Consider the following 19,825-nt stretch of genomic DNA (forward strand, 5'->3'; position numbering starts at 1 on the left):
TCGCACGAAGCTACGTATACTGGCCTGGAATCGACGAGTGCCTTGCCAAACTTGTGCTTTCCTGCACCGGAAAGCCTTGGCAGAGGCTGCATATTGATTACGCTGGTCCTGTTGACGATTGGTACTACCTCTTCCTGGGCGATGCATACTCGAAATGGCCGGAGGTCATCCGAACTCGCCAAACGACATCATCACCCACCATAGAAATTCTGGAAGGCATTTTCGCTCGCTTCGGAAACCCAGAGACACTGGGTAGCGACAACGGATGCCAACGTTATGCTGCCGCTCTACGCCCAGCCGGAGCGCTCCCGAAAGAAAATCTCCTGTCGAGATAATGCTTGGGAGAACGATACAGACCTCGCTCAATCTGCTCAGGCCGCCAGCTGTATTTCAATAAATCAGCTACAACCCTAAGAATCTGGTCTGGGCCAAGGTCTACAAAAACAGCTGGTCAGATTCTCGAACGCATTTCGAACGTAATCTACATATCTAGGCGATGAAACCGAAACAGCGAAAGAGACGTAGCATACTGGATCGGGTTGAATCCAGCTAAATCCGGATACCTCTTACAATGAATGAGGCAATGAAATTATGTGGACCGTTCTCGAAAACCAATCTTGGCCCTAATCGGAAACAGGACTGACAACTATTCATATCTCGCCAATCCTCGCGCAACCGAAAGCGTCCCGAGAGGTATAACCCGTATCATTTGTACTACTTAAAGGGGGAGGTGTTGTAGGGACCACCCTAGCTGCGCCAAGCGTTATCCAATATGTAGCTACCACCCGTCAAAGCGACAGACGTCGGCCACGTCGACGTCCGTGATGGGTCTATATCGTCGTTATCGTAGTGACATTCTGATATCCGTATGATATGGTATGGTGCTACATTCCGATTCGGAACTCGGATTTCTGTTGATTATACACAGACTTCGCAGACAACTGTGTACAGTGTACAGGACAAATGCGACTAGCGCTACGTTCCTACTGACACTAACAGTCTCTCCCGAGCTGGGACTCGAGTCTGCGACGACTGGCTTGTTAGGCCAGCATCGTATCTCAAGACCAGCTGGAATGGTCACTTCAAGTACAGTTGAATCCCTCTATTACGAACATGTTTATAGCGACAAACCTCTCTATACCGACATTCTCAGGGAGATGCTTCATATTCAAAAAAAAATTATTCGTTTTATTGCGACATTTCTCTATAACGACGGTCCCTTGTGATGTCGCTATACAGCGATTCGACTGTAGTAGTAAACCTTTATTAACATTTAAAAACCAAGATTAAAGTTCTAACAAACAAGTTCCTATTTGACTAGTCTAATAAGACCTAAATATTGACTTTTCATCATTATTTAAACCTAACTTTTAACAAATTTAATGTTCGAATTCGAACAAGATTTGAATATTATCAAAATTTCTATTTAATTTTAGCAATACCTATAAAATATAAAATCTAATTGTTATGTGATACCCACGCAGTTGTTTGTTTTTCTAAATTTGCCGATCCGGTGGTGATAAACTGTTTTTCTTTCCAACACTACCAGAGCGGCACCGGTAATTGAGCATACCTTTTCAACTCGCGTAAGTTCGCGGCTTCCCCGGCTTGACCGCTACTCAATGATGATGATGATGACGTTGTTGTTGTCTTGCTTCGCAGGTTTAGTCTGACAGCGATTAGCGCAGTAGCTACCCACGGATGTATTGATTTGTTCGCATTTTTATTGCCTGCAAGGGCAAAACAGTCTGTGTGAGACCTGCGGAACCACGACGTCAGTCTACCTGCATTGTAGATATTCGTTATTGTATTTTCAGTTATAAGTTCATTAGAAGTCATTGAAAGATTCGTTATCTTAGCTTATATAATTTATATTCAATGTAGGTGGCTATAAGTAACTCTATTCCATATCTCTAACTTAATTATGGCTAAATGTTTGTCGCTTGGAATTCAACATTTTGGAGTCGAATTCGTATTTTCACGGTCAGAAAGACGGGGTTCTGTTTACACTCCCAGTAAAACTTTTCGGTTCCGTCCGCGATTTCTCCGTGTTTCTCGGTCGAAAGCAAGCCGCGCGGACGTAGGTACGGTGTATGTGTACATATTTGAGTAACCGGGGGCTATGTGGCGTACCGCCCCGTCGCCCTAGAAATCCCGTTGAAACCTGCGCCACCAGCGAGCGACAACAATAACAGCGTCGGCAGGCAGCAGCATCGAAGAACGCGACCGACCCGGCAATGGTAGAAGGGAATAAACGTTAACCGCGCTATGGGTGCCGCGTCGCGAATGCGCAAGCAATTTGCTTTGGAGCTGAGACAAAAGTAGATGTGTCTCATCAAGTTGCGATTCGAGTTTCTACTATATAAAATGCGCACCCGGCTGCGGATGGGCAGTAAGCAGTACTCAGTGCTTCCAGTTCGGTTTTCGAAGTTCTAAAGTGGTGCGGTAACAAGTGATAGCAGCGGACTGTGGTCTATCGTCCAGGGTGGTGACCTCTACCTCTACCACTGTGAGTTGGGTGGTGAACAACAGAGGTGAGTTTCTAAGTCGCTTGTTGTAGCCTACTTACGATACGATAGCCTACTGAGGTACCTGCCAGTGTTGGTGGAACAGCTGATAACCGGCTTCGGGTGGCGTTGTATTGTATAGTGAAATGTTATCGTATGTCTCGTAGAGCTTAGCTGGTTTACAAACGTGGTTTTCTCTCTCGGCTTTTTAATCGTTAGCCACCATAAGGAAGTCAGCTGTGAATCGAGTGATCTCATCGTATCGTTTGTCACTCAAGGAAGCGAGGCATCGATTAGGCGTTCTCAATTTTGCTTAATTTATCACTTTTGCGATGCATATTTTTTCGGAAATAGACCAAACAGTTTATTCGATTCTCGGGGCAAACATGATAACCCGCAATGCATAAATTATCAGAAATGTTTATAGATCGAGCATCAACGCGAAAATTCTTCTACATTTCCTTATAGTGCGTGTAAGACATATTTCATCTAACTTTACCAGCAATCAGTGTTTATTTCGGTAACAGAACTCTCGGAGGTAAGAAAAAAAGGATTTCTACACAACCTTGTCAACAGTAACAGGTTGTAGTGAAATGTTTGCAGATGGAGACGCAAATGTTGTTGAGAAACAACTCCTTGTGAACTAGCATGTTCATGTCGAGCTGTACTACAGGCTTTTTCACAAATCTTTAAGAAATTTTCTCTGTAAAATTGTATCTTTGAAACAGAAATTTATAATTTTTTTCTTTTACACCAACTCTCTATCTGCTTTAGTTTTGAGCAGTCGTTTATCGCTAATTAGCGATGCCAATATTCAGTTAGCGATTTAGAGATTTCGCTAATTTTTGAGCTGGTTAGCGGACTGTTAGCGTCGCTAAAATTTTAGCCTTCGAAACGCTAATCGCTATTTCGCTAATTTTGTAAACTAATTTTGGAAACGAAAAAAAAAACTTGTCACAAAAACTGTAAGTTACTGATGGCGTACATGAAATGCTTCGAATGATGAACATACTTCACTGCGAAAGTTACTTTTGGAACGTATGTTTCATTCAAACAACGTTCAATTGTATTAATTGTCTAGAATTCTTCTCTTCACGACACAAGTGCAAGTCAGTCTTTTTACCCTACAATGAGGTTCCAGTTATCGTACCACAAGCCACAGAAAAAAAATCTGTAAAATGCAATGCGCTGAAATTATGGCAATTTCAGTTCTACTTTTTCGATTCAGATAATAATTGAGTTTTTATAAAAACATTCCTAAAAGTATTTATTTTACATGCAAGTAGAATCCGTGTTCTTTTCTCCTTGTTTTAACAAAATCCTAAAGTAAGAACACCGTTTTTTTCTAATTTTGAACTTCTTACTATAAAAACCATTCAAAAGGAATAATTTTCGTCTGTTTTTATGAGCACAAATATAGCAGCATGAAAATCTACGTATTAATAAGTTAGCGATTAGCGAAAGTTCCGCTAATATAGCCGGGTTTAGCGTTTATCGTATAGCGATTATCGAGCTAAATTTTCCAATTAGCGATTTAGCGATTAGCATCGCTAAATTTTCAGTTAGCGGTGTTCACCACTGGCTTTGAGTAATTACAATTTTGATGCAGCATATTTGGCGGAGAACCTGCATCGACATAAAACTGGCAATCAAACCATCAAACATACTGTATTAAACCTAAAATCATCCACCTAGTGGTGCAGAATCCTTTGTTATACTATCTATTACTATACGCTTATCACCCCAAACGTATATCGATTTAAGAATACCGATTTCAATAATAAATTAAATGATTTAAAAAGATAGTATTCCAGAGGGTGAACAAAATACGATCATAGAATCACTGGAGTATGTATAAGAGTAATATTTTTTCGATCACAAGCCAATTTTTCGAACGCCGGCTAGAAGAAACTTGAAATCTTTTGAAATAATCGAACTGTCGGAAACGGTAATAGATAAAAATGATGCAGATTTCATACTAAAACCACAGAGAACAGACGTTCATCTTATTTTCAAAAGATGTGTAAAAACTTGCAACCGTCATTTAACAGTAAGTGGTAATGCTCCCGCTACGTGGCGCTCGCATCACTTTTAAATCAAGCACAGATATAGATAAAATATCGATACAGCAATATTTAAGCAGTGCAACTGGGGCACCACAAAGCAGATGTCGTTAGTGTATTAGTGTATTTGGATTCAAATTTTTACACACGATTTTCAAATTTCTTTATATGAACATGAATGTCTGTTCTCTGTGCTAAAACTGCGAATATGTATGTTTATTCAATGTAGATCCAACTTTAAATACCGCAATGGTTAATTTTTCAGAAATCGCAGAACCAAGAATTAAAAACCAGCAACGTATATTTTTCACGAAATGCAAGAAACTTCTACAAATCTGCTCTAAAATTATAGTTCAGAAATATATAGGAATACACTGATGCTCACCTAATTTTTTAATTGCATCTTAAACATTTTTTCTCAGCTTTGAAATGCTTGTCTTAGATTGAAAATCGGTAGTTGCGAACAGGGTCAAAATTGTATTTTTCTGATATAATCCAAGATGGCGGCTGATCGCTCCAAATAAATGCCCTACCATTCCTCTTCACAAAAAGTGCTTCTTGTATTAGGTTCCTAAACGAATTTTAGAGATATAGCTCAAATAAAACATCAAGATTTGCTAGAATTTCAACTTTTCTAGAAACTGTTTCACTCCTTGGCGACCGAGGGGTCATCAAATTCGATCAAACGAAAATGACATTATCACTTTTTCTCTATTTCTAACAACTATGTAAATTTATATTCAATTCGAAAGACCTTGTGCACCTAGTGGCCTGGTTTTAGCTAGAATCGCTCAATTATATAAACGTTACTTGAATCATGTTTTATTGAAATTCATATAACTAATGATGAAAGTTGTCGATTCAATTTTATTTTAATTGTTTCATCTGAAAATGAAGGTATTTGCAACATTTAAAAATTTTGGCTTTCAAGAGAGTAGTCGAGAACATTAATCATTTTGATAGCCTAGGCAGAATGGTGAAATCCGAAACAAGGACTTCATAAAACTGGCTACGATAACAAGAAGTAAGATAATATGGATGGATACTCTGTTTGCACTGAATTTCGAATAAGAAAGCAATATTTATATTTTACATAAGCATAGTGTATCATATCATAAATCTTTGGTAAAGCATTCTGAAATATCTGGATCGCTAATTGTGTTACATTTGCATGCTGTAGGGTTCGATTTTGCTACAATGCTTGATTCCAGAAAGCTGTATATACTTCTTGTTCTTCTCAAATCTAGGTTCTACGTACAATTTTATATATATTTTCAAGGAAGTAAGACCGGAAGCTTCGCATGCGAGAACAGGAGCCAAGTAGGCATTGCAGTTTCCTCTAAAATCTATTTTAAATTGTTCAGAAAAAGCTATTAAAAACAAAAGGTTCATTTATTTACAACAGTTAAGCCGCACTACGCAGGGATCAAAAATTATGCAAGGTTGTCGATGTTCGTTATTTTTCTTTGAGAAATGAATAGCGATACGAATAAAAAAAATAGAGAGAGAGGAAGAGAGAGCAATTATCCTAAAAGTAAAATATTCCATGTCTGAAAGTTCAATATTCTAAAGTTCAAGCTACCAATATAAAAAATCTTGCTCAGTATGATTTCCAAAGAGCTCTGGGGCTGTCTTATGAGCCTGCTAACATCGAAATCGGAATATGCGTTTTGTAAATAAAGTGTTTTTTTTTTGTTTTTTTTTTTCGGTTCGATTTTGATTCACTACACTACACATATAAACAACATATTTACACATACATACATACAGGCACACATACACATACATACAGAAATTGTTCAGTTCGTCGATCTAAGTCGATTGGTGTATAACACATGGCTCTCCGTGCCATTCATTTTGCCTTGATGTTAAATGCATATAAAAAGTACTCTTTGATCAATATTTTAAAATCTAAGCCGTTAATCAAAAATCCACTCGGTAGCATTCTGGGGGAGCACAGCAGCTTTCGTTTTCGTATAAGATCATCAAAATCAGATATTGCGTTTTGTAAGAAAGGTGCCTTACTATTTTGCGGCACATACATACATCAACATACATACACACACACACACACACACACACACACGCACACACACACATACACACACATACACACGAACAGACATTGCTCAGTTCGTCGAGCTGAGTCAAATGGTATATATGGTTCGGCTCTCCGGACCTTGGATCTATTCTGCGTTTTTCGACCGATTTTAAAACCTTTGTTCAGTATAACAAAGGTAAAACGGAAATTTCTCGAAAACCAAAACAAATAGAGAATTGGTGTCGAAGAACGGACTGTACAGCGGATAATAACGTTCAATTTGAGCTAAGAAGAAATAAAATAATATTAACTTGTTTTTTTTTTGTGAGAAAACATCAAAACACGTTCACAGTACACTGAATTCTGTTGTTACGTGACTTTTTTTACGTGATTTTGCTTTACACGATTTTTTTCGCGGTTTTATTGAAAGTACGCGATATGTGACACGGGAAATGTTGTTTATGAGCCAAGATGTAACACACACATACATGCACATACATACACATACATACACATACATACATACACATACATACACACACACTTACCACATAGCGAAAGATTTTATAACGACGCGACTTTTTTTACACGATTTGCTCCAAATTACTCGATTTTTAGACGATTCTTTTTCGCGCTTACTAATTTTGAACATTTTTCTTCCATAATGTTATTTTTTACATTTAGTTAGACATGTTAAAGCTGTATCTGGTAAAAATATTCTCAGCTTTCAAATGAAACATAGAATTGTTCTAAGTGGTATACACTTAAAGATAGAGCCACTTTATGGAAGAGTACCTCAGAATCTTATAGGTTGTTGAATAAGGTCAACGTAGCCCGATCAAACGATTATAACAAACGGGTAACACAAATATATCTGAACTTGATAAAAACAAATTCTGTAATATTCTTGACATGCCAGAATAATCCAAAGTACAGAATTATATCAAATTCTGTTATCATACACTTGAATGTTCAAAAGTGTGTTGTTTAAAGCAGATTTATAACAAAATTTGTTATTCAATTAACAGAATATTGTACATTCTAGCTAGTTCTTATCTTTCTCTGCCAAAAACCTTACAAAACTTGCTATAACTTGTAATAATCAGTAAATAATTTTGATAGGAATTTTGATAGGAATTTTGATATTTTAACTATAAACGAGACCAAGTTTAGAACACGAGTTGATACAAAAAGTTCGTAACAAAATATCAAGATTTGTTATAATCCTGATATTTTTGACTGATCGGGAGAATTACGAAAGCCTGTCTTATGTCTATGTTTTTTTGCAATAATTAGAGAATACACTCGATTGGAATTGATCAATTTAATGGTGTTAAGCGGTATATTTCAGTGATACCTAATTCTTTTTCATCTCGCTTTTTCATTAGTTGATTCGTAACCTTAAAGTGAGGCGTTGATTCGGGATTGCTACCCGATCAAACGATTGTAACAAACGGGCAACACAAATATATCTGAACTTGATATAAATAACAAAGCCTGTAATATTCTTGATATGCCAGAATGTTGAAAACTACAGAATAATATCGAATTCTGTTATCATACACATCAATGTTCAAAAATGTGTTTTTTTAAAGCATGTTTATTAAAAAATTTGTTTTTCAATCAGCAAAATATTGTACATTTTAACTAATTCTGATCTTTTTCTGCCAAAAACTTTACAAAACTTGCTATAATTTGTAATAATCTGTAACTAATTTTGATAGGAATTTTGATATTTTAACTATTAACGAGACCAAGTTTAGAACACAAGTTGATACAAAAAGTTCGTAACAAAATATCAAGATTTGTTATAATCCTGATATTTTTGAGTGATCGGGTATTTACCGATGATACGGGATGATTCTAGTTCGCACACACTGCAAGTAAGCGAACAAGACCTCCGTTGATTTACTTTGCAGTCTGCCTATAACTAATTCAACTCTGCAAGATATACTACGTACGGATTCACACCTGCACAGTTTTACTTTTGAACTTGGACAATTGTTGCTCACCACTCCGCTTCCTACTATCCCGGGACGCACGTCATACAGTAGCATGGTAGTTCTGGACCTACGAAGCTCAGCTTATCCCGATGCGAATTCCAGTAATTTTCGGGTGACACACCGCCGCCATTATAGTCGACCCAGCTTTGAGACTAGTGCTGGTGGACAGGCCTTACCAGGCTGCCGCTCACGGAGAGTACACTAAGGTCTTTTTAGGCAGCTTTCGGAATTTTTGCGGTTTTTTACTCAGATTTCGGAATTTACTCTCTTTTTTATACGCGGATTTTAGGAAAAGTCTTTTACGCAGCATATTTTATAGGTTTCCGTGTTCAAAACGTGTCCGATTAGGCAACTTAATCCAATTACAGAATATTCACTGATTTAGACTAACCTTTTTATATTTTTTCTTGGTTTTCATCTCGATTCGCATGCGGAAATAACACTGCTATTGATTTTTTTTCGAAAGAACGAAACTGATTAAAAACGTTTAGCAAATAATATATTTTTTCACGGATTTCGGAATTTACGCGGATTTTTTTTACGTGCTACGTATCCCCCGCGTGAAAAAAACATGTATATCATCTCTTATGACGTTACTCGACCTGATGCCGACTCCATTTCTAAACTTCCGACGGCTGATCCAGTATCGCAAATTTTACAAAAAAATTTACAGACATCATCTACTTCTACTAATGACGCTAGAAATACATCCTGAGTATTGCTGAGTATCGAAATCACCGAAACTGATCAGTCTGTGCCTTAAAAAACTTAACCATAAACCTGGCCGGTCCAATCTGATTAGATTCAGATCTGAAAACACTTGAAAAGGGTGACTGTGAGGGAATTTAGTAAATATCGAACCGACATCTCGAAAATTGAATAATGTTTGTTAAAAAAAATGGACGAAATTTGACGATTACTTCGTATTTTACCTTCCTCACGAAGGAAGTGAGCTCCGAGGTGAAATTTATTTCACAAACCAAGTTTCCCAAGAAGGTGTTTCTATGGCTGACAATCAGCGAGAAGGGGATGCCAAAGCCGTTCTTCTTTCGCTCCGGGCTGGCCGTAAACGGGGAAATACGAAGCGCCTGCCAGAAGTTGCGTCGTTCATCAAGAAAACCCATAAAGGCGAAGACACGGTGTTCTGGCCAGATTTGGCGACGGCCCACTACTCGAAGCGATCGTTGGAGGAGATGGAGCTGCTGAATATCGATGTGGTACCCAAGTTGCTTACTGCACATTTGGGTAAGATTTGCAACCTATTTTTAAAGAAGAGTGTTTTACCCGAATGCTGGAAATCATCTTTCCTATCCACAAAAAAAGGTGCAAGCGAACTGTTGATCATTATCGTGGCATCGCATCACTAAGTTCTGTCTCTAAGCTGTTTTAAAAAATTGTTGTTTGCAAATTGGTTCATGATTTTTCGCCTGTCATTTTTTCGGACCAGCATGGATTTATGCCCAAGCGCTCGACGATATCCAATATGATCGCCTTTACATCGTTCATTATTCGTGCAATTCGACGCAGTATTTTAACGAAGTAAACCACAAGATTACTTTGGCAAAATTCAACAGATTGGGACTTTACAAGAACTCACTTACTTAGCTTCGCATCTACCTGACTGGTAGAACTATGGCTGTCAAACTCGGTGATTACATCTCGTTTTTGTTCTCCGTTACATACGGCTTGCTAAAGGTAGCCACGGTGGGCCATTCCTTTTCCTGCTGTTCATGAACGACGTTAATTCGACTTTTGAATGCATGAAATTACCCCACGCAGATGGCTTAAAACTATACAGCACATTTAAAAACTCTCTTGACGCTCAGATGTTACAACTGAATTTGGAAGCCTTCCGCGATTGGTGTAAAATTAACAGGATGTCACTTAATGTGCCTAAGTGCTTAACCATCTCATTCTGTCGAAAACATGCGATGTGTCTCCACCTCTCCACGACTACAGTTTACAAGAAACAGTTCCGTTGAATCGCGATACGATTGTTCAGGATTCAGGATTGTTTGGTCTCAGAAACGTCGTCGCAATTTATGTTTTTTGTTTCGTTTCGTTAAAAATGTGCACTGCCTCAAATCGCTCTATTTCTCCCTGTTTCGTCTTATTTTGGAATACTCCGCTATCGTATGGTGTCCTTTGCCTTTCTACATAAACACAATTCAGCAAACTGAAGCTGTGCAGTGAAAATTTGTCTGCTTTGCCTTAAGATAGGTCCCTTGGCGAACGTCACCTACCGAGCTACAAAAACTCATCAACTTGGAGCTACTGAAAGGAAGGCGAAATTTGCCCAAGGCGTGTTTCGTGGTGGACCTTCTATAGGGAACCATCGATTGTCTCTTATTACAAGGCCTTCTGGACGTAAACACTTGATGACGTAAGGGACCACCCATTAATGATGTCACGCAAAATTTGGAAAAAAATAACTTCCCCTCTTCCTAGACACAAACTGTCACAACTTTCTTGACTTCCTCCCCTCATTTACGTCACATTTTAATACCCCCTCCGCCTTCTTCGGTTATAATTGACTATAAATTGAGAAATTTGTGAAAAATGCATTTTATCTAAATTAGAACGATTTTACTGAAAGAAAAAAAAAGGTTATAAAAGATAACTAGAGAAGGTGTTTAATCCTGAGTACAAGAATTCTGTTGATGGAGTCGCATATCGACGACATAGAACGCCGAGGCGGAAACTGCAGTACCATTGCTGATTTGTGAAAGACCATCCATATTTAGCTCCTCTGCTTCAATCAATTTGCGAGACCTAAATAAAGTTTTCCCGTATTCCAACGTAGAAGCGACAAAACCCGGCGAGCAATTACTCTGCGGCCTTTTGCTGCACTTCACGATTCGCTAAGGGCACAAAATTCACAGGAATCACCCATTCCCAGAATTTTTTTAATTCAAGTCCTGGGGCAAAACCTGTGATGACCAGCATGCTTGTCTTTTCTCCTCAGAAAACCTCTACAGTGCAGGAGAACATCTTGCACTGCGAAAACAACTGCTCTCACACTAAAGAGCAAATCAACGCACATTCTAGAAGAGAGCGACAGACGATTTTTATCTGCTGAGCCTCCTGAAAGCACCGCGGTGAAATCTGGAATCTCTCTCTTGCGAGACAATGAACTATGGTGTACTTTCTCACACGTATGGACATCACGCACAATAATTACACAGCAGAGCTATCTGCGGTGCGTTTCACAGTTTGTTTCTTAAGCATGCAGAAGAGGAAAAGAGATTGGGAGAAAAAAAATAGACTGCGTTGCTCGTGCCGGTCGAGTTTACCCTGGTTGAATTCGTTTTCGTGGTGTAGCAACACGAGGACTACACTTTTGCCCGGTTGGTTTTTTTTCACTTTCCGGACTACTCGCCAGTGGACACTGTGGTGTACTTCTGCGTTTTCTCTGTAGAGTGATTCACCCCTCTTGTTTCTATAAGATGTGGGGTGAGCTCGAAGTGTGTTTCTCTCTCTGTAAGTTGGTTGAGACACTTTGGAGTGGAGAAAGAAGCAGTGTGGTGAAAGCATTTGCTACACGCAGGCACGCTCTGAAAGGGAAGAGCGCGGTGAATTTTTTCTCCGCTCCGCAATATGTGATTGAGGAGAATGACAAGCATGTTGACCAGTATAATTTTTCAATCGATTGCTGAAGAAGAAGAAGGAAATCCGTTGAAAATTAACAAGGATATTTTTTTTTTCGACGTAGCCTGAAGTATACTGCCGCGCATAACAAGTCAGTCCCATTTGCATTTTCAGTAAAATTGAGTTTTTACGCGTAGATGGTAGCTAACAATGTACACTAAGGTCGCTTTTTACGCGGTTTTTACGCGGGTTTTTTTACGCGGATTCCGGAATTTACGCGGTTTTTTTTACGCGGATTCCGGAATTTACGCGGTTTTTTTACGTGGATTCTGGAATCTACGCGGTATTTTTTTTGCCCGGATTTCGGTTCCCCTTCACTTGGAATGCAAAATTAACGATGTTTTTTTACGTGGATTCCGGAATTTACGCGGTTTTTTACGCGGATTCCGGAATTCACGTTTGTTTTACGCGGATTCCGGAATTTACGCGGTTTTTACGCGGATTCCGGAATTTACGCGGTTATTTACGCGGTTTTTACGCGGTTTTTACGCGGTTTTTTTACGCGGCACGTATCCCCCGCGTAAAAAGCGACTTTAGTGTATAGTTCCGTAACAATGGATGAGCTCAACAACTTTGTTCTGAAAAACTGCTGGAAAACGTCCAAGCATATTGTCCCATCTCGTAAGAAGCAATGTTATAAAATCATAAAAACGCGTTTTTCTCGGCTTGCTGAAAATGCAGGTGGGACTGACATGCTATGCGCGGCAGTATAATTCTGCCATATTTTTATTACATTTATTCATAATGTTATTTTATGATACTGGTTGTATCAACTGAATGTATGAAAACCAAACCCAAAGACATTTTATTTTTTCGAATATGTTTATAACTCAATTATTAATGAAGAATTATACTTGAAGTTCCGGGAATTGGGTCTTTTCTACTTGAAATCGAGAAATTTCATGCTTTTGCTTGAATTAAAATTTTAAGTTTGTTTAATGGAACCTTTAATAGCCATTAGCAAAAATAATTCCATTTTTAAAAGAAAAACTACTATAATAGTAGAAACACCATGAAACAAAACAAGGAATTTTTAAAGGCGATCTACCAGAATTCTAGATCACGGAGAATCGAAGACTCAATAAAACGAAGTTTGACCTTAATTTTACGCCTCATAATATTCACTGATATAGCTATATGGATGATGATATAATTTTTACCTGCAAAACCACCTCAAACTAAGATCTTAGTAATCGGCAGGCTCAGCCATACACGGATCCGATGTCCCAACATAAACTCCATTGATCTCAAAATTTGAGATGATCTTGGCTCGATTGAGTGTTGTTAAATTTTACCTTAACTTATCCATGTTAAATAGACATAAATAAAAAAAAAGTTAGCCAAAAATGGGTGAACAAGCATATTTTAATTATATTTAATAATCTTTCTAGTTTTTTTAACTCAAACTACTGTGGCTTGTACCAAACCATAATGTTGGACAACCGTGACTACGATTTTACACTGAATTTCGTTTTCTATCCTATTTTGGCACTTTAAGGGGCGCTATGGGTACAACTTAACGTTGTTATCAACTCATACAATGATCAAAGTTGAATTTAAAAAGGGCACTACTTTTCCATAGGAATCAATCGTGGAAATTTGATAGATTGCTGCAAAATAATTTTAGTCGATCCACAATGATCAAGCTGTAGGTGTTCTAAATTTGACTACCTTTCGTGACGGTGAACTTTCTTAGGTGTTCGTTATTCCACGTTAAAAGTGCAGTCTATCGGAATTATCCCCCCCCCCCTGCTGAGCCCTCCAAAAATGAGTCACTGAATTGAGTGCTTTTGAACTAGTATGAAATATATAGTATCCACATTAGTCGGAGAACACTAATTGCTCGAGGAAACTCAACAAAACTGGTGTTATACTGTAAGACATGGATACAAAACTTAACTTTGCTAAAGGTTTCAGACCAAAAGCCGAGCTAAAAATAGCTCTCATGAATTAAACGGCTTTCATAAAATGTTTGACCGAATCATTATTCACCTGATTGCTCTCTAATTGCTTGGAACACAATTTCGAGGGAAAGATTATGTCATTCCATTCAGTCGATGAGTTAGAGTCAATCTTGTTACATTCTTCAGTCTACTTTTGATTAGCGATTGTGGTCGTTATTTTCGAGTGAGCACTGACAGGGTATGTATGTTACGAATCTCCAAGCAGCTGTAACATTGACACACTCCAAAAGTGTTAATTGTCGAAAACTGTGAAAATTGTTACATAGCAAGTGTGGTCTTAGTTTTGCAGAAAGCTATCAACTATTGTAAATAATTTTTTATAGCGTTCTTATTTGTGAAGATCTTAAGTCGATCGTTAGTCAGCGCTCATCCGCTGGAGTTGGCCAATTATTATTATTTCTTATCAAATTTCGCCCCTGAGTGACGGGCTTGATGGCTTTCTGTCGGGACTTAATCTGCTTGGCACACTTTCGGTTGCCGCTTATCGGAGTGTCGCTTTCTGTCGATCTGTTTGTTTCTAGTGACAATGTTTTTTTCGTGTGATACTCTTCCCAGAACAAACAGAGCAGTGGAAGATTACGCGTGCGAGTCGGCAAAGGCTTCAGTGTTATAAAGTTTGTCGACAATGCTTGCTAATCTTTGGTAAACATTTTGGATTTAGTTTGCATATTTTGGTGAGAGATTCGGGATGTAACTGAAAACCGGTCGAGAGCGGTTTCGTGGAGCAAGTAATTGTCATAAAAAGTTTATGACGTTTGTCTATCAACGAGACATCATTGGTTTTGCTCAGACGTCAACCGACGTTATCACTATCAGTAAGATCGTACTTCGATGGTTTGCTAATTTGAGTTTGTTGATTGATATTGAGTGACTTGGCAATGTATTATTTCACTAATGAAACAATTTTTGCATTATTTGGTTTGTGCTTTCGAATCGAGAAACTATGTCATGTAAGCATTCCTGCTTTCATGCTTATCATGTTGTTATGTACCTATCTGCTTTTGACTCACCTTCCAAGCAAAAGGTTGGATGTCAACTTCCTATCAGTGTTTGCTAGAATTGTAACTAAGTCAATTTTATCAATTTGCTAGCCATTCAGAGTCAAGCTTATCGATCATAACAATGTTGAGCACTGTCTGGGATCACGTGACATAAAACAACATCATGTGATCTCGAGAGTTCGAGTGTTGTTTGTAATGGCTGTTGTTGACTTGGTGCCGATTTTCGATCATACACTTAAGTTGTAGGACGCACTGCTCTCGATCTGAACTTGACAGCGAACGAAGGCTTTTTCGCTATCGGTTGGAGGAACAGCAGAGGGTCAACTAGCGCGGGCAGAAGCTTTTTGATAAGACAGTTATGGATGCACATCACGCCAGTTGCTGTTGATGGTCTGCTCTGAAAGCACCGATGCAAATGTATTGTTATTAGCACGCGTTTAACCTGTTTCAAATGGTATTACTTAAAAAACATTTTCAAATATAAGAGGTTAAGAATATAATTAATCTTTGACCTTGCCATGCTTCTATTGTATCGTATTAAGCTTGTATATTGTAATAAACTAATAACAAAATTATTTTTTTCACAGTACAACTGTAAAAAAGAAATAAAACCCAATAATATGCATTTTTCAACCTACCGCTCTAGATTCTAATTTTGTGCGCTCAACATTTCCCCACTTTTTTCGTATTTTTACTATTCAGTATTAGTTGCAATTGTTCAGCATCTATTCCGTATTCGTTCTTTCAAGCTCTCCCAAATTGTTCCTCGGGATAACACCATAATATATTTAAAATAGTTTTCATGTTTTATTTTATTTGAGAATTTTTCAACTAGTAAAACTACTAGTGAAAATATTGCTTTTCCTTGGCGAAGGAAGATGTACTTGACAATTGTTGTATTGTCACTGCACTCTTTGCGTGTTCAGCGCCCGTGTCAGCAACCATCACACTAATCAATTGCAGATGTTCTCCGCAATCTTAATCTTTTCAATTATTGCCATTTTATTTTCAGATTACAACAAAGTTCCGTTAAGTGTCGCGAAATCAATCTGCGAATTGCCCCGCCAGCAGCGTGTGTGAGAGAGAGAACGTCAAGCGTCAAGCAGTCTTTAGCTTAGCTGGGTGAGACACCGACAATCTGTTAAGTGCCCAAACAGTCTATCACCAGAGCACGTGCGTGCGAGTGTGTAGGTTTGTTTTGTTCGTCTCCCGTCTAGCAGCCTTGTGGTTTGCGAACATCATTTCCAGGCCGATCGCGCGGGTGCCCGTTTGTGTGATCAATGATCATCGGTCAGCGCTTGAAGCTTGCGTCGCTGCGGTAGCCCTTATCATTCGTCGTTGCCGTTTCGGTTCAGCGAGCAATCGCGCCGAGTAAGTAAGCCTGAAGCTCTCTCGTAAGTCATCCAGCCAAGCCATCATTCTTCGTCGGTTCATTGTGGTCAGCAGTCACGCGTGCGACAGAATCGGAAACGTGGAGGAAACACTTCGAACGTAAGATTTGTGAGTGTACTGAACTGTGGGGTTTTCTACTGGGTGGTGAATCCCGAATTTATAGTTCTCGAGGGTTGCGTGCCGAAGCTAGTTTGGCCCTAGGATTACACAATCGTCTTCATGGAGATTGATTGATAACGAATTGGTGCGAGGACGTAAAAGTTGATAGTTGATTGAAGTTCAAGTGCTTGGTGGACAACAAATTAATTTCGGAGAGATACATTTTAATTAAGCCAATTAACAAGTTGTGTGACTGTTGTTGGACGCTCTGAAAACCACTACGAACGGGGAAGAATCATGTTGAACCAAAAAGGAAACGCAATCGATAGGTAGGTACTATTGATTGCAGTCGATTTTACTTTCACAGACATTGTTATTTTTATCACAAAATTAAAGAAAAATTTATTTTAGAGTATTTCTCATCTAATAAATATTTGATCTCAATTACACCTAGACTATCACATGACTACACATTACCCAAGAGTGTGTGTAATCGTATGATTTACAATTGATAATCATTGATTGCAAACTTTTCTGTTTATATTTATTATATTAACGTGTTTCCTCTCTGATTCCTCTATCCCCCGTCTGCAGCAACGCGAAAGTGAAACCCGAATACAATGAGCTATCGTATCTGGTAACGCGACAGTGCCTGCATCAGGAGGAATTTAATCAGTTGTCGCAGTACGATCGAGTAAAACCACCGCGTAAGTATTTAACATACGGAACTAATTATTTGGTTGAAATATACAGGAAACGATTGTTTGCCGGGAACTTCAACAATAATGTATGCGGGTTTATTAGCTAACTATACACACACTCTCCACTTTGATGCTGAGAAAAGATCTTCGATTTTTACAATCATCTACAAAACCACTGGTGGGATGACGCTAAAATTAACACAGGGGATATTTTTTCGGAGGTTTATGAATCATAGAGTTATGTATATTTGATGTTTGTCCACACAAAGGTGAAACCACCGAGATAGTGAACCATGGTTGGAATCGTGATCATCAGCCGTTTATTGCGAAATTCAATTACCAATTTAATAGATGAGCAAATTCAATTACCAATTTAGCATAAATGTGTGACCTGATTGAGCCATTATCACCAAAACAGTAACAAGCCTACATTTACACACTCAGGAGTCCTGAGTCCTGTCCTGATTCAGGACATGGGATGAAATTTGACAGAATAAGCCATCCACGAAAATAGTTTACTCGTGTTTTTCGTTTTGTTAGTGCTAATTTAACTAAATCTCGATTGCTTCCTTCGATTAAGTTTGTTCACAAACCTACTGGAGAGACAACAGCTCCTCCTACGTACTCTTTCTTGTGTAAAAACTCAAATTGGGTGCTTAAAACTAGATTTAACAGGCATTATCGAAAAAGTAGATGTCTAATTTTTCACAACCAAAGCACTGAAATAAAACTGTTTTAGCTGGTCCCCGTGGTTCTGTGGTCAGTGGTGTCGGTTGGCTAGCTCTCCCACACGGTTGTGATATCGGGTTCGATTCCCGATCAGGTCAAGGAACTTTTCGAGCTGGAAATTTTCTCGACTCAGCACTGGGGCACGGTGTCTCGTTGTACTTATCCTACAACATGCAAAATGTGCCGAAAACAATATCGATAACGAATCCTCTCAACTAATCTAGTTGATCGAGACCGCATTAGCCCCAAGGCTAGCGTGCGATATTGTTTGTTTAAGCTGACCAAAGACGAGTGCTAGCTAGAATCTTTTGAATTGCTAGAAATGGGCTCTTTTAAAAATTACGCTTTGGAGCAGCCAGTATTTTCTACACAAACTTCAAAGTAAAAATCCTTTGATTCCATGACTAAATCAGAAAACAGAAATAAGATAAAATAAAATAAACGTCTGTTTCGCAACGTATAAACATTACGCCACAAACGCCAATTTGTCTACACGACACGTTATGCTCTCTTAGGATTAAGCTGACCAAATTTTCTCGAGGGGGAAACGGGAGAAATGGGTTCGAAAAGCGAGACACTTGAGAAAATTTACTTTGAAAATTTTTAATAACAAAAGAAAACACATAGAAAACTATTTATTGCTTGGATAAACCTGCTTCATTTTGTACAATTTTTAAAATTTGTTATGGAAGATTTAAATTTTGCCGGACAATTATCATGGCTACCATGATCTTAACTTTTAATCGTGACTTTTCGCCAGTCCACATACCGTTCTCGATAAAAATGTCCTTCTGGTGGTTTGGTACTACCAGAAAGGCACTGAATTATGTCAAAAACTTTAACAAATTTTTCATTTAGTGTAATATTGCAACCCAACGCACTCTGGGAAGAATGAACCCAAATTCCCACTAATTTATTTATTTATTTAGGGTATCGAATGTCTTCGTCAGTGGTTTTCTTCGGCAGGTTTTTGCATAAGATTGCGGCAGAAAAGCTGCCGTAGAAAACCACTGACGAAGACGTTCGATATCCTATTTATTTCGTTGAACAAAAGTAGACTACATATGTTTATAACTAACTAACATGCAACATGTTATTTATACTAGGTAAAGAAAAAAAAAGGGTTTATACATAATTGAATAAAGGTTTTTTTTTTACTCGATTCGGATTATTACAATAATTATTTTCTATCGATTTAAATTTCGCGTTGAATTGAAATATTGTTTTAATTCAGTTCTCGACAGAAAAGTCAATTGCTTCACAGTGTTGGTTATACACTAACATCATTTAATTAATGGGCCCGTATTTAGTATAATTGTTTCCAGGGCTGTCATTCGCATACTCATTGCGCTCATTGTGTTAATTTTACGGCAAGGCGCAACGAGAATGGTACCTACACATTTTGACAACCAAATTTTTATCAATGCCCAGTCCGTTTAGCAATTGTTAAGGCAAGGCAAGGTAAACAAAATTCAATTTCTCAATTAAAACCAACTTCAAAACAAAATTCTCCAAGCGTACCAGTGACGCATAGTTTACCTACTCCTTTGCATACCCGTTTAACTTATGCACAGGTTACAGGTAGTTCGAACATTATACCGCCTAGTGTTGGTAGTTCGAAAATGACCGTTAATATGGGTAAGCAAAACACGCTAGAAAATAATTGTACACCTGTTA

The 19,825-nt window shown here is 38.3% G+C and overlaps 1 protein-coding gene across 2 annotated transcripts in view; it reads left to right on the forward strand.

Annotated features, from left to right (window-relative positions):
- The window catches only part of LOC129724881 (solute carrier family 26 member 6), a 39,961-nt gene that overhangs the window by 4,741 nt on the left and 15,395 nt on the right, over window positions 1-19,825 (forward strand). Inside the window, exons 1-3 of one of the 2 annotated variants that reach the window (XM_055680158.1) lie at window positions 1,811-2,534; window positions 16,240-17,047; window positions 17,313-17,425. In XM_055680158.1, coding sequence (XP_055536133.1) covers window positions 17,016-17,047; window positions 17,313-17,425 — 145 coding nt within the window. In that variant the 5' untranslated portion in view covers window positions 1,811-2,534; window positions 16,240-17,015. Of the gene's footprint in view, window positions 1-1,810; window positions 2,535-16,239; window positions 17,048-17,312; window positions 17,426-19,825 lie in introns of those variants that run through there. The other variant, XM_055680157.1, reaches the window with a different exon arrangement.

The sequence above is a fragment of the Wyeomyia smithii genome, chromosome 2 (assembly GCF_029784165.1).
Source record: "Wyeomyia smithii strain HCP4-BCI-WySm-NY-G18 chromosome 2, ASM2978416v1, whole genome shotgun sequence".
Lineage (NCBI taxonomy): Eukaryota > Metazoa > Arthropoda > Insecta > Diptera > Culicidae > Wyeomyia > Wyeomyia smithii.